The 15729-nt window shown below is 36.4% G+C and overlaps 1 protein-coding gene across 1 annotated transcript in view; it reads left to right on the forward strand.

Annotated features, from left to right (window-relative positions):
• PI15 (peptidase inhibitor 15) overlaps positions 1 to 13950 on the forward strand; it is a 28580-nt gene extending 14630 nt beyond the window's left edge. Inside the window, exons 3-6 of the mRNA XM_015855800.2 lie at positions 4253 to 4371; positions 4888 to 5020; positions 5170 to 5285; positions 8102 to 13950. Of these exons, the coding sequence (XP_015711286.1) occupies positions 4253 to 4371; positions 4888 to 5020; positions 5170 to 5285; positions 8102 to 8237 (504 nt within the window). The 3' untranslated portion in view covers positions 8238 to 13950. The remainder of the gene's footprint in view (positions 1 to 4252; positions 4372 to 4887; positions 5021 to 5169; positions 5286 to 8101) is intronic.
• The last annotated feature ends 1779 nt before the right edge of the window (positions 13951 to 15729 follow it).

The raw sequence follows: 15729 nt of genomic DNA on the forward strand, positions 1-15729 counted from the left end.
CTAAGAGGACAGTGGTGATTGGAACCTTATGGTATTAAAAAATATTCCAAGAAGGAATAGAAGAGCAAATCTATCCCCTTTATTTATATAGTATGTAAGGATCACACAGAATCACAGAATGACCTGGGTTGGAAGGGACCTCAAGGATCATGTAGTTCCAACCCCCCTGCCTGGCAGGGCCACCAGACTTCCACGTTTACTAAATCAGGTTGCCCAGGGCCCCATCCAACCTGGCCTTGAACACCTCCAGGGACGGGGCATCCACAACATCCCTGGGCAGCCTGTTCCAAAACCTCACCACTCTTCTAGTGAAGAACTTCCTCCTAACATCCAACCTAAATCTTCCCGTGGTCTTGCAAGAAATTCTACAAGAATTTATTTTACTATTTGTTTATAGAATGGGCAGGAACCATCTGAGATGAAACTCTGGCAAAATTCCCCCCAGCTTAATTAAAGCTTAGATTTTATTCCTGACACTCAATGAGCATGTGCTGTTTGAGTGCACAGAAACCCCACAGCAACATTACAGAGTCATGGAAAGTGTACTTGGGTATTGAAATGCCCCAAATCCTAGCATTGGCCTCTCACCTATGTTCAGTCTGTCGGAAAAAATTAAAGTAAGCGTAATTCTTAAGAGTTGTTTAGCAGGGAGTTGTGTATGGAACATAGTCAGACAGCTTTCTAGGAAAATAATCTTTGGCTGAAGAAAGAAAAATAATTTGGTCAAAGGATGTTGACTTCAGGTTGCCAGTGGAAGTGTGGTGAGATGCTTTTAACTCCTTAAGCTCAGTTAAACCCACGTCTTTATGTTTGATCACAGGAAGGTAAGTGCTTCCCCAAGTACTAAGGACCTAGCATACAAAAGTTTGCTATCCCCATGGGAGTGAATGAGCAAAGTCTGGCCCTGTGTATCTGCATGATTAGTTTATGAGGATGAGTCACCTCTTCAGATCTTGACTCACTGTGTATGCAGATCTTTTTTTCTTTTGCAATTTTCCTTTCATGTTAGGCACGTTTCTCTGCCATGTTTAATAGAAAGGCTGGATTGACCATCATTACACAGTTCACAGTTTTGTTTATCACAATTTTAAACTTCTTTGTTAATTGCTTTGAATTTTTCAGCTTCTCTTCATATAGAAACTACCCCTCATGTTACTTCATTTTCTACTTTTATGATATTTTTCTAGTTCTGTGCATCTTTTTTTTGTTCTATCTTTTTTTCTTTGTGTGTGTGTACAGCACTGAAGCCTTATGGGTTCATAAAGCCTTAAATCAGTTTGTCATGGTCTCCTGCATAGCTAAAACAGGGAACTGATCTGAGATAAAACAAGTTTTGACTCAGAATCAAACTTCTTTGGAAAGACTGCAGTCACAGTACAGCCTCTTGCAGTTTAGAACATTTAAGGTCATTCTGAGATAATAATTTTTTCTGCGTCAGCCTAGAATTAATTATTTTCCTTCTCTTGTGAAAAGGAACTAGAGCTAATCCTAGATGTATTGAGACCATCACTTCTAGAAAAGAAAAGATCTTGGGGAAGTGCACTTCCCTCCCTCATGAAATACAAACAATTACTTAGCAGGAGGGGACTCTATACAAGGGTATTTCATCAACCTGTTAATGAAGTAGTGGAAGGAATTAAATGATACTGCAGATGTTCGCTTTCCCTATCATTTCTCATGCAGAGGTTATGTGCTCGTTCTTGTTCTCCCTCTTCTCTGCCAAGAATTTAGTATGTCCAGAGAGTGGTCAAGAGTGAGTAAATAATGGCAAGCAGAGTGAACTATATACCCAGTAATGTTTACCTGCCAACACATTTCAACTGAGTTTGAAATAATCCCCTAAAACTTTCCCAATCTAATGATGCTAATGATTCCAGAGAAACACAAAATGAAGCTAAAGAAAGTGGACTAGCAATGTTCTCACTGTCCAAGAAACATGCCCAGTTTATAAAGCGCATTAATGGTGAAAACTCAATCCAGTCTTCACAGTTTTTTGTAACAAGTAATACACTACTTTGTAAGGCAGTTTAGTATGCAAAAAAATATGCTGAGTGAAAATCGGGAGCTCGATGCTATTTGTGCAAATATAGTACACATTCAAATTACTGTGGGACTGCAGCCAGGTCACTTGGGAGCAAGTACGCAAACCTCATGTTCAGCCTCCTGGCAGAGAGCACTCATGCCAGGAGCGTGATTAATCCCAGCAAAGGAGGGTGTTTATGGGGTGTCACAATACTGGCTGAGCTGGCCCTTATGGATGCGCACCAGGAAGCTGTGCTTGGACCCACACACTGGTTCATGTGCTTCTCCATTCCCCCAGGGCAGGTTCCAAGCACTATCTGTGGCCCTGGCCTCTCAGGTGTGATTCCCGCGCCCAGTTTTATGATGGTATCTGCTATTGCCTCCTCTTTCAGCTATCTTTTTGGTACCACTGATAAACTGCAGAGATTATAAAGGGTTATTTATGTACTGGATGCATTCAGATGATTGGCTTAATTACAGAGATAGAAATCAGAACAAATATCTGTACAGTTTTCTTCTTCTTGGACCCTGAAGCATTTTTTTAGGTTTTGACAGTGCTGAAGCAACTCCAGGTCCCTCCTCATGTATGGTAGTGCTCCAGCTTAGCCTTCTTTTCCTGAGTTATAGGCTTATCTCTATCTCCTCCAAGAAACTCCCTTCATTTTTCAGAGATGAAGTCAAAGCACTGTCTGGCTTAAGACTGTTCCTTTTTAGTATGCTTCTTGCTAACTCTCCTCTGTTTTGTCTGTTTTTGCATTGACTTCATTCTGGCACCTTTGATGAACAGGTGTATAGTTATCCTTCTCTGCTTTAAACACCATCCATCTTACTTTCACTGAAGTGATTAAACTTGAATGGAGGATCATTTGCATTAAGTGTTTATATTGATATCTGTTGTACTTCAGCTTTAATCCAGGAAATACCTCAACCACTCTATGGTAGGAAAGGTTTATTACTTTTTGCTTGGAGAAATTTCACAAATTACGAGCAGCTGGGGGCATGAATTACTGTCCTAGTCAATGATCTGTGGTCAGTCCTTTCACTCTGCAGTCTTGGGAACTGAAAACTATGAGTTCATTGTTTTGGAAATCTGTATTAGCTCATAGTACAGAAAATATTTGTATTGTGGGACACCTGATCCTTTGATAAGTTTATTGCTGATTTTGTTTCTTATTTCATACCTTACAGAGCGTAGTCTTTATTTTGTAGCTGCTTAAGATTTAAGAGTTCATTTTTGTGTTTAAAAAGATGCAGTGTGTTTAGAAATGTTGCTACATTTTGTTCCTTTCTTTCTATGTGCAATTCACTAAAACTGTTCAGTAGCAAAACAGTTCATATGGGGTTTTCAAACTTCATGTCTAATTTTAGGATCTAAGGCCTACTTGGACATCACTTAAACAGACAGATACCTTAGGATTTGTGTAACATAACAGTAGGCTATTCTTCATCTGTAGTTCCAGCAGTGCATCAAGTTATAACTAAACATGTGAGTGAGCAAACATCAGTGTATAAGAAGAGAGTGTTTAAGTTCACTCGTCATGTTCTTACCATTGGAGTAGAACTTGAGAAGCTGAATCAGCTCTTAAAAACCTGTGATCTTTTTAACCCAGTCATAGAGCAATGTCAGCTCCTATGTTGAAGATGGTGGTGAAACTGATTCTACACCTGGAAACTATTCATTTCTTTGTTTTTGTGGAATCCCTTTTCTTGACTTTGTGGCCTCAGATACAAAAACCTGCCACACACATACTCTCTGGCTACTCCTGAAATGTTATTTCAAAAATATTGGGGTTCTGCGAGGTATGTAATACCTGTGGTAAATGTTCTTTTGCTTTAGCCTTCCATTTGAGCTTCATCCAGTGTTTTATTCCTCTCCACACATGGATCTCATTAACAAAGTAGGAGAATGCCTGTTCAAGGGCTTTTCCAGGTACATAGAAGGGACATTAATATAGGCCTTCCTTTGATGATGCGGGCAGGGATTCTGCCCAGATTAGGGGCAGATGTTGTTGCCCGTATGTGCTGATTGCTAATCCACAGTTGTCTGTATTTGGGAGGTCTTTGCCTTGGTTATAAACCTTTTGTTTGCGCTCAAATATTTGTGACTTAAGATATTCTCACAGTGTAATGATTGCTCTTCTTCTTTTTTTTTTTTTAATAATTATTTTATTTTTATTTTTTTATTTTTCCTATCCCCTTTGCTGCTGCTAATGGTGCTTTATTTTGTCAGGTTTGGGATGAAACTCTTGCCAAATCTGCAGAGGCTTGGGCTGCTACATGCATTTGGGACCATGGACCTTCCTACTTACTGAGATTCTTAGGCCAGAACCTGTCTGTGAGAACTGGAAGGTAGGCGGATATCCTCCAGAAGAGTTCTTTTGTCAGTGTTTGTATGGCCTTTGAGATTCAAATCTTAGGCTCACACAAGAGACATTTAGTGTTCTAGTAATAATTGATATCCATCTATTGTTTACAAAGATTTTTGTTTGACCTGAGTAGTTTCTTATAATAGAATCATAAATTCATAGAATCATTAAGGTTGGAAAAGAGCTCTAAGATCATCTAATCCTACTTACCACCAATACTGCCCACTAAACCACATTCCTTAGTATCACATCTGCATGTTTCTTGAACACCTCCAGGGACAGTGAATAAGCCACCTCTCTGGGCAGCTCATCCCATCCCAGTGCCTTACCACTCTTTTGGAGAAGTTTTACCCAATATCCAACCTTCATGCTATGACCATAGTGATGTATTGAGAAATGTACTTTTAGGTGACTTGTATCACAGCAATTATCAGCAGAAAATTCAAAAATATCTAAATCTGAAATGATATATTCCTTTTCTGTCTTTGAACAAACATAGGTATCGATCTATTCTCCAGTTGGTAAAGCCATGGTACGATGAAGTGAAGGATTATGCTTTTCCTTATCCTCAGGACTGCAACCCCAGGTGCCCTATGCGATGCTATGGACCCATGTGCACCCATTACACACAGGTTATATACATTGCATTCTTCTTTTCAAAATCTGCTGTACAAAGCTGGGCTTTTCTATGATTTATTTATAGCTCTTTTTCATATAAATGTGTATATATAAATATATTTCTTTTCAATTTGGACTTCACCAATAATGAATATTTATTCAGATGGTTTGGGCCACTTCCAATCGTATAGGCTGCGCAATCCACACATGCCAAAATATGAACGTCTGGGGATCTGTTTGGCGACGAGCTGTTTACTTGGTATGCAACTATGCCCCAAAGTGAGTTACTTTCTTTTAATATTGTTTATTTTTATACTGCTTGCATGTTTGGATCCTCTCTTATGCTTACACCTTTTTCTGCATCTTGACCTTTATTTGTGCTTTTTCTGCATGCTGCTCATTCACGCTAACATCGTATCTGAATATGTTGCACATGCTTGACTTTAGTATACAGAAGAAAAAAGAAGTCCCTTGCTCTGTATGGAGCAAAAGGCAAAATATATTTTCTACTGTTATTTCTTTGTCCTCTTCCTATGTGTTGGCTCTGCTCTAGTTTTTGCTCCTTATTACTTCAATCTATTATGTATACTCATGGTGAACAAGACTTCCTCAGGTAAGTTACTACACTGTAGGTAAGACTGAACCCACAGTATTGCCCACAGATGACTTTTTCTTATCACCACACTGCTTAAGGGCAGCCCTAGCATAGATTTCTTATACAGTGCTTTTACCTAAGCTCAGTGTAGTCCTTTTACCTTAATTCAGTTTCTACAAATTTAATCTTGCCTTCCAAATTTGAGTCCATCAGAGAATGTGTCATAGACACCAATGGATAGCCCTTATATCAGACACCTGTGCAGTGACCTGTGTAAAACTGAAATATAGAAATGATCTTTCACCCAACGTTCCCTAGGCAACAACTTAAACTCATGTCTAGGTGCAAAATAAACCAATCAGTTGTGAATCCGAGAGAGCTTTGACTTGCTCTGCTTCGGACCAGATCTTCAAAAGCATTATATACAGTGTAAATGGCTGGTTTCTCTGATCGTTTAATATTAGGTAGAGCCATAGTTCTGTATAGAAAGCCAAATATAATTAATTGAGTACATTTTCTATAAAACTTAGGTTCAGACACAGGTCTTTTTGTGGTAAAGTTTATGCCTAAGTATATTGCCATTCTAGCTGTTACATGTGTAAAAGATTTATTTTAAGATTTTAAAGATTTCTCAATTTGAATGAAGATTTAGTAAGAAAAATGACAAAAAACAAACAAACAAACAAAAAAACACCTTATCTTTTGGAAATTAATATTTCTTCATACTTTTATACTTAATATCTACTAGTAAGGACTGGTAAGAAATGAATGTGAGGGGTATCAGGCAAAAAAACCCTGACCCTGACATCTAGCTCTATAACCTAGAAATATGAAATCAGAGTTTATAAAAGAAAGCCAAATACTATTTATAACTTCTCAGCCTAAAAATCCCAATATATTTCTCAAAAGGCAAACCAAAGCCAGGAGTTACAAGCTTTTTCTCTGGAGGAAATTTTTAGTGGACTTTTGTTAGTTAGTAGAATCAGGATTTTCATACCTACCTAAAAAAAATTGTCTAATTTAAGGTTATATTCTTAAGAGTTAATAAATATTAGTTTGAGGACAGTGGACTTGATGTCCTTGAGAACACATGCAGAAGTCTCTGTCAGTCAGTAGAGGTTGTGTCTCTCAGAAAGGACAGATCAGAAGCTCCTCTAAAGCAGAAAAGGCTGAATATTACAGTCTCCTTAGTTACTAGAATTGGAATTTGGCAGATTTGGGCTTTAGAACTCCAATAATTTTCTCTAATACTAAGTCATAACGCTGAAAAATATATATGCTTCTGAAATTAGAAAAAAAAAAAAAAAAGGGTTTAGGAGGATAATTACACAATTTACAAAGGCTCTGCACCTAGTTAACTAATATGAACTCAGAAAAATCAGGTGTGCATCGTACAGAAAATGAATTAGAAATCAGTTTTCAGAAAACCCCCTTCTGGATTTCCATATCTGTTATCAAACTAAATATATTTCCTGAGCACTCAGTCTGCTGTACCCATTTGGAACAGAAGTAGGAATAAGCAAATTATATGAGATTCCTGCTTTCTTCCAAGGTACAAACCAGACCAGGGCTTTTGATCCAGTGTTATTGGCTAGGATGTGGAGAATGAGAAAATCTTTTATAAATAATTTCATTCCTCAGCGCTATACCACATCACATGCAAACTAGAGGAAAGATCTCTGTTGAGTGAGATGTAACAGTTAAACAAAAACTTTATTTTAGCTTTCTGCTGACATCACAATCATTGCATGTAACTCTTAGAAGTCTGGAGATTTAAACAAGCACTTAAAAGTCTGGATAGGATTTTCAGACATACCTAGATTTTTCAGTTACCATTTTTACCCTTTCTTCCCTATGGCTCTCTCACAAACTGCACATTTCAGTTCACCAAATGAGAGCCCTTAACATCCCATTAATACCTGAAATCCCTGTAAATGCCGACATAAAGTTATTTCTATTACACTGCAGTAGTTAATACTTTTCATTTTCTTTTTGTCTCCAACTGTGAATTCAACCTCAGATCAATGTGGATCCAGGGCAGTGAAACCTGATACTGATTCACTCAGTTCATCTTTCCGCCTTTGAACAATAAACTTTTAAGATAACTGCCAGACAAAATATTCTCAAAGAAAACATTGCCATCTGTGCTTATGTTGCTTATTTCCCTTGAAGTCTTCTGGTTGAATGGTTGGAATATCCCCATCCTGGGTATTCAAAAGTCACTTGTTTGTCATGAATCCACTGCAGACATATAAAGGATATGGGATAGACTACTGGTCAGGGACAACATGGTCACAATCCTCTTGTCTTTTTTAAATCAGTAGAATGATGTTTGCCAGTAACCTCCAGAAATATATTAATGCATGTTTTCAGTAGTAGTACATTTACGAGATATCACTAAAAACATTCACTTTACCACCCAGAAGGTACCATTAATGAATATTTTTTCCACCATTCTCAAAATGCTAATTATTCTGTTTTTGTTTTTATTTACTTTCAGGGGGAATTGGATTGGAGAGGCACCATATAAAGTAGGAGTCCCATGTTCTGCTTGCCCTCCAAGCTACGGAGGTTCTTGTACTGACAATCTTTGTTTTCCAGGAGTAACATCAAACTACTTATATTGGTTTAAATAAGTTAATGTTTACATTATTTTTAAAAAACTTGGATGAGTAACAAGAAGCTTGTATATTGAATTTTGCACATATTTTATATAGAGAGATATTGTAATAATACTCTGATGTTTTCTTTTTGTATGCTTTTGTATAATTAGCAATCAAAGTATAGTGTAATTAGTTGTTAACTCTTTGGGATTTATGACTCACATTAGCCCTTTAAGATTAACACTTTGTAAAGGAGAGCAAACTCATTTCCATTTTAGCAAGTGTAGGTTCCTGAAAATAAGATTCTATTAAAAGCACATTAAAAGGTACTGTCAATTTATACCTAAAATATGCTGAGCTTTTAAAAATAATAGGTTTTGAAAGAGAAGGATCATTATTTAGTACTGTGCTTTAAAAATTGACTGTCAAGCAATAATTCTTCCTCACACTGCCAGTGGTTCCTCCCATTTATACCTGTGCTTTCATCTGCAGTGTCAGTGGGACTGTGCAGAGGAAAACATATCTGCAAGAGAAACTGCAGGATATTACCTACCTCATGCACAATGTTAATTCATGTATGGTGTTTCAAGAATTCAGCACACGGCTGCTGCTATCATCAATGATGCCTGTGTGCAGACAGAAAAATTAGACAGAATAAGAAACCATATGGGCCAAGATGCAGTGGCTGTCAATCATGTGCCTAAAACCTTATGATGACAGAAAGCTACATCACTTTGGATGTATCGGTGTAATCAGCACAGACAAACTTTGCATTACTGTGTTTCTGAACACAGTCATAGAAGTATGAATGTGATGTGTCACACTAGATTTTTCCTGTTCTGGAAGTGAAAAAATATATTGCTACAAAGCAGTGCATATCAGTACATGATCTACATACTACATCTTTCAATCTATTATCTTCCCACTATACATGCTGTTCCGCTGACTGAATCTCATCCACTTGACATTTTCAAGAACAGCCTGAACCTAAAAATAGGTAAAAGGATTTCCAAGTAAAATATTAAAAATTCATCAGGCAACTTTAACACTTTATTTCTTCATTCAGATTAGAGGTGAAGATTCCAAATTTCTAAAGCAATTGACAATGTCCTTTAAAATATATTTCACAGCTTTGTAAAAGTATATGTGAATTTTTAAAAGACAAATTATTTTTACCTTTTCTATCAAAATCTGAATGGAATGCATAGTATGTACTCACAGAGAGAGAGTACATTTCAAGCTAGAATTTTGCACAATTAGTTTTCTTCAAAAACAGATTATAAAAAGAAAGAAATTCAGTGTCTATCACAACTATTGCACTACTGAAATAGATTGGACTTTTGTCTTTATATGACAGTCCTTTTGAGGGTGTCTGTTTGAGATAGTCCATCATCCAATGACATACAATGGTGATACTATATAAAAAGTTGGAATTGTTCACATTAGCTTTTCTTTTTCTGCATCTAGACACGTGTGGAGGGACTGAACTGTACAGCTTGCTAAATAAAACAGCTCCTCTACATTACTCTGATTTTTCAGAGAATATCAGCAACTGATCTGTGACTATTCAGATATTTCTGGTCAATGACGCTTCTCGGTGTGACCAGAAAATAATTAGAGAAGTACATTGTCTTAAAAGGTGTCCATGTTCTAGAGGAACAACTCTAATAATATTCTACCTGTATTCACATGATTAGAATACATATGGTTTTCCTTCTGGTTTCAAGGGATCCTGGGTTCAGAAGTTCTGAGATCAGTTAAATTCTTTGAGCAAACTTCTGTTTTGGGAGTGAAGTATAACCATGTACACATGTACTTATTTATACTTATGTACACACAGAAAGGACTTTATAACTACTAGATGGGCCACCAGCCCTCAACTAGCACAGTATTTGACAAAGATGCATGGAACAGATACATTTTTTTTTTTTTTTTTCCACATAAGATATCAAGGAGTAAAGATAGCACAGCTAAAACAGTGCGCTTTGACATTTTCATGTGAAAAATACAAGAAAGGAAGCAAAGCATAAGCAAAAGTTCAAGTTACACCATGGAACCTATAGCAAAAGGTCTATTGACAAATGACTATGCACTTTGGAACTTGCAACTTGTATGTTATATGGTACACTTTCCAAACAGGACTACACATTGTAAATTAATTTATAATTCTGTAATTCAGCTGAAATTATTACAACGGGTATATATGTTATTGTATCTGTTACTTTTTAAGTTGCTACAAATACCTTAATTTTGTGAAATATTTTGTTTTCTGTGGATATAGAAAACTTTGCTTTTAACAAACAGGTATTCCTGTTAGGTTTTCCACAACATCCCATAATGGTGCTAGGAATTAACTACTCACACTGTAATTGATAGCAGCAAAAAATGACCTGGATATAAGCTATTTCATACGAGCAGCTCCTGATAAAACCAGCCATAGGCACTCAAGCATTAGCTGAATATTTTCATTGAATGTAGATGATGGCAGTGAATCAGGCATTTGATTATGATGCAAAATTTGTTCTTCCACTTTATTTCATAAGTAGTTTATGGAAAGCCTTTCTGTATTGCCTAGCTGAACCTCCCCTATTTCTATCATATCTTTGTCTTGGGTTGGATAATGACAGCGTCAGAAAATATTTACTTTGTTTGCGAGTATCGAGGTTGCCTGATTGATTACCTGGCACAAAGTTGTGCTGGAAAAAACAACAACACTGAAATGTGCTAAGACTTCAGATGTCTTCAGCAGTGCATCTGCTACAATATGAACTGAGGAAAGCTCTTGATGAGTTCAAGGTTCTACTGAGGCAAACTAATCCCATTTGCTATTATCACAGCCTTAAATATTTGTGCTTCTTTCAAGCAGAGTAATGTGCTTTTAAAAACAGTTTGGCTGTTGGAGAAATTAGCTCAGACTTTTGTTCTGTTCTAAATACAAAATCATGAAAGCATACACAAACTAGAATAAGGTTAAAATATTTGTTCTCAAAATAATGTGAAAGTTAGAAGATTAAAAATGGTGTAGTTGATATCATGAACTACTGAGTGTGGCCTTTTACATGATATTGTGATATTTTTTGCCTCATTTAAAGATCTGAGATGATAGGGAGCAATTGATACCTTTTGGTGCTAACCTGCATATTCTGGTGCTGAAGTAATACATTATTTTTGTGGAAGAATAGATTTTCTTCTAATATTACCATATACACTCCAGTGTTTTTGAGATCTTTTCCCATTAAGCATATAATTAACCACTGGGAAGGATTTGCTTTCCAAGTTCCTTTCTATGGTTCTTTCAGGTTCTAGTGAGCATTTTATAAGCATCAGAGAGGGAAATATATTCCTGTTCAAAACCAAAACAAACAGCATCCTCTTCTGATCACAATGAGGTGCCTGAGGGAAAAAATATGGAGAGAGCAAGACCTCTAACATCCGTGATTTCAGAATGACACTGAGCAGATTTGAGTGATCCCAACTCCTCTCTCTGGGGTAATTAATGACCAGAAAATTCAAGCTTGACCTTGCACACTTAGTCTTGAGAAGTTGTGTGTTCCTCTTCTCTGAGATCAGATTGTTCCCCTCTGAATTTGAGATGAGCTGGATCAAGACTCAGTGAAGACCACGGGAGGCTTGATATGACTTCTGTAAGAGTGAGAAAATCTAATTTCATCTGCAAATAGCAAAATGAGACTTCAAGAGCTATCCCTTACCAACACAGGGAAAAACCACAGCAATCTGAAAGAGGAAACTTCTCCAGAGAAAAAGTGCCCTATACCACAATTAGGATCTAACAGAAATCATAAATATGTCTATATCCATGTATGTAGTTAGAGGGATAGATAGGTAAATATATGTATTTATATATTACCTTCAAGCATCCAGTTACAAGCATGAATGCCCTCTTGTGGTTTAGAATGCTAATATATATTTTTTGTTTGATTTTGTCTAACTCCAAAAAGGTTTAGGTTTTTTTAAAAAACAAACATATACATTTTGTTTGATTGTTGGTTTCTTTTTTAAGTTTATGCCCTTGATTTTAAAGATGCATGACTTTGTCCATTTGTTTTGAAAAAAGAGGTCCATCACATAAATCCTCCAGTTCTTAGCTTTATGTCATTTGTAAATACATTAGTGAATCCAAATTGCATTGGCTGTTGCTTACCTACCATACAATGTTCTAAGAGTATGAGGTAAGATAGACCTATTCAGATGTCCGATTAATTTTTAGCTGCAGTACTACAAACAGTTCAGAAAATGTAGAGGGTGGGAAGCAGTCTTACTCAGATACTAAATTCTAGTGATTCTAGTAATAAAAGCTCCAAAGTACAGTTGAAATTTGTCCTTTGTTGTTACATTTGCGAGAAAAAAACACACACACACACAATTTTTTCTTCAAGAGTGAAATGATCTCACAGAATTTGAGCACACTAATGTGCTTTTTAGAATGGTGCAAAAATTCTTGTGCTCTTTTTGTTAGACCGCAATTGGTCTGACACAAATTTTTTCATTTGGATTGATAAGGGGAACATTAAATCTCTGTCAGTAGTGATCTGAAATAACCACAGACGTCTCAAACTGCTTTGTTTCACTAGAAAATAAAGCAAGAAAACATAAGAATAGCCCATATAGTTAATTCAAGACAGAGGAATCATTACTAATGATAATTTCAAGATTTTTTTGCTGAGTGACATTCAGTTACTGAGTTTGTCTCAGATATACTTATTTTCTGTTAGAGAAGGAGCTTCTGTTCATATTACAAGGGAATGTATTTTAAAATTAGGCATAAAATTTCATAGTTACCCCATTCTACTGAGCTCACCTGACTGTGAAGTGTGAGAATACCAGGCTGAAATTGTTGCGTTTCAGTATTTTCTTCTGCCAAGAGAGAAAATTCAGATTGAAAGAGATTTTACTATATTTTTAGCATTTGTAATCTTACCATTTGACTATCAGGCAGAAAATTCTTTTTAAAATCCCTTGTACTGAAAATCCATGTAAATTATTCTTGGGGTATTTTGGCCGGCAGGAGAAGAGAGGGAATATCCCTCATGTTATATGTGTAGCTCAAAGCAGGAATCCTTCAAAACACTCAGCTGCAAACTCATTATAGCTTCAGGACGTCATCATGTAAGCCAGTAAAAAACCTGTTCCTTAAGAGTGAATGGTAATATTGGAATCTAATAACTCTGAGGAGTTAAACATCTTGTTTCATGTAGGGTGCTCTTGAGTAATCAAAATGGTGCTTAAAGGCAGGGTTCATTTAACAAACAAACCATTTACAGTTGCTTTTCTACTTCTATCTGCAATAAGGACTGAAGATTTTTCTGAGGACTGGAAATGCTGAGGATTGGAAAATGATGACATTTCTATGCTTTCTATGTGAACCCAAGCCAAAAACATGTTAAGTATTTATACAGTAAAATGTCCTTTTCTCCCTCTAATTATAGATTGTCATCATTTCTTGTTTAGATTTTATTATTATTATTATTGAGTGGGTGGGATTGCATCTGGTTTTTCAGAGAAGAAAGCTTGCTTTATTACACATCTTACAGTGACCGTATCAATATAATATTTTTTTTTCATATTGTCATAAGATGCTATATACATGTTATATCTGAGATATAAATTTGTATCCCTGTTTCAATTTTTGATGCTCTGAAACAATACAGAAATGTACATCATTTTGTTCTATTTTGTAACATCTATTCATTTAAATAAATGAGTAAAATGATCAGTATTTACACTTGATGTTCTTTGGAGACATCTTTTGTTGTTTCTTTTGTTGATTTCCTCCCCAGAGAAGATAAGTTTTCAGGGAGCTGGTAAAAGGCATATCTGAACTGTATTTAAATTCAGTTAAAGTACACCTATATGTGTGTATGCACACATACACTTGAACTCTGACACATACTTTAAATCTATCTTTTAGTCTCCAAAATGTTGACATTTTATAGGCAGCACTGAAAGTCTGAACTACCCAGTAGAGTTTGTGGTCAGGGGATGATTTCTTATGTGCTTCTGGCTAGGATGACAAATCAGAATCCAGTTCAAAGGCACTGTCCAACTTTTGGTTTGGATACAGTAAATTTTCTTCATAGTAGCTGGTATGGCAAAGTATTTTGGATTTATGATGAGAATAGCCAAGATAGCACACTGATGATTTAGTTGTTACAGTATAGTGCTTGCACAGACTCAAGGACTTTTCTATTTCTGGTAATTACCCTGCCAGAAAAGAGCTGGAGGTGCACAAGGAGCTGAGAGAGGACAGAACCAGAGCAGCTGACCCAAACTGGTCAAAGGGATATTCCATACCATGTGGTGTCATGCTCAGCAATAAAAGCTGGAATAAAGAGGGAGAAGGGAGAGGATGTTCAGAGTGATGACATTTGTCTTCCCAAGAAACTGCTAGGTGTGATAAGCTCCAGTTACCTGAGAGTGGCTGAACATCTGCCTGCCCATGGGATGTAATAAATCCTGATTTTGCTTTACTCATACAGACAGCTTTTGCTTTAACTCTCTAGGCAATTGTAATGGGATTATGTCAAATGTATGTAGATGGCCAATAGCATTCATTGTTGTTTCTCATCTTCCTCATCTGAGCCCAGTACAATTTCAATTACTACTACTACTAGTACTACTACTAAAAACAAACAAGCAAACAAACAAAAAACAGATTCTTTTGCAGAACTGCTTACATTTAGATAGACTTGATTTGATTTCTTGTTCTCTCCTCCTTTCTTGCTTCTCTTTCATCTTTCTCTTGAACTATGAATTGTTCTGCAGTTTTTGGAAAGAACGTTATAAGGCAAATCAATCCATTTCAATTTTTTCATTTTCTCTAGTTGGCCTTTTTCCTGTGTCCGAGACTGAAACAGAACTGACCACTGGGTATCCTACAGGTCCCACGTCTGGGAATCATAGTTTTCTAATCAAGGTTTCCATCAATTTCACACCTCCATTTTCACACCCACAGGAACCAGGATGTGGAGGAGCAGATTTGTATTTGACTCCCCCATATTATGGAAGCTGGTTGTAGCTGGGATGTGTGATCTCAGATTTGGGGAATTAAAAATCAGTTGCAGAGTCTACAGTTCAGATACATGACCAGGTGCTCTAAACTTTTACTTGACAGGAGGAATGGGCATCACAGAAGGTAACAGTTCTACATGTTGTAATTGCCCTGAGTTTGGGTTGTCTTTGTATCATTCGTTGTGCAGTAGTTATTGTCAGTCTAAGATCCACTCATGTAAATTAATGGATTTAGTTTTGTTTATTTTTTTTTCTGGAGAAAATATCTGTCATGTCAAGACAATATGTATTTACAGAGTGGGAACTCCATATACCCACAGATAATTCATGTGGCATCTCAGCCACATTAATTGACCCAAGTTTTGAAGAGGCAGCTTCTTTATGAAAGCATGCAGGTATTTGTTTTATATATATATATATATATATATTGTTGATGTTAAGCTTATTTTCTTTCAAGTTGGCAACACAAACAACTGATTACTTATTTATTTATTTA

Source organism: Coturnix japonica, chromosome 2 (genome assembly GCF_001577835.2).
Source record: "Coturnix japonica isolate 7356 chromosome 2, Coturnix japonica 2.1, whole genome shotgun sequence".
Classification (NCBI taxonomy): Eukaryota; Metazoa; Chordata; class Aves; order Galliformes; family Phasianidae; genus Coturnix; species Coturnix japonica.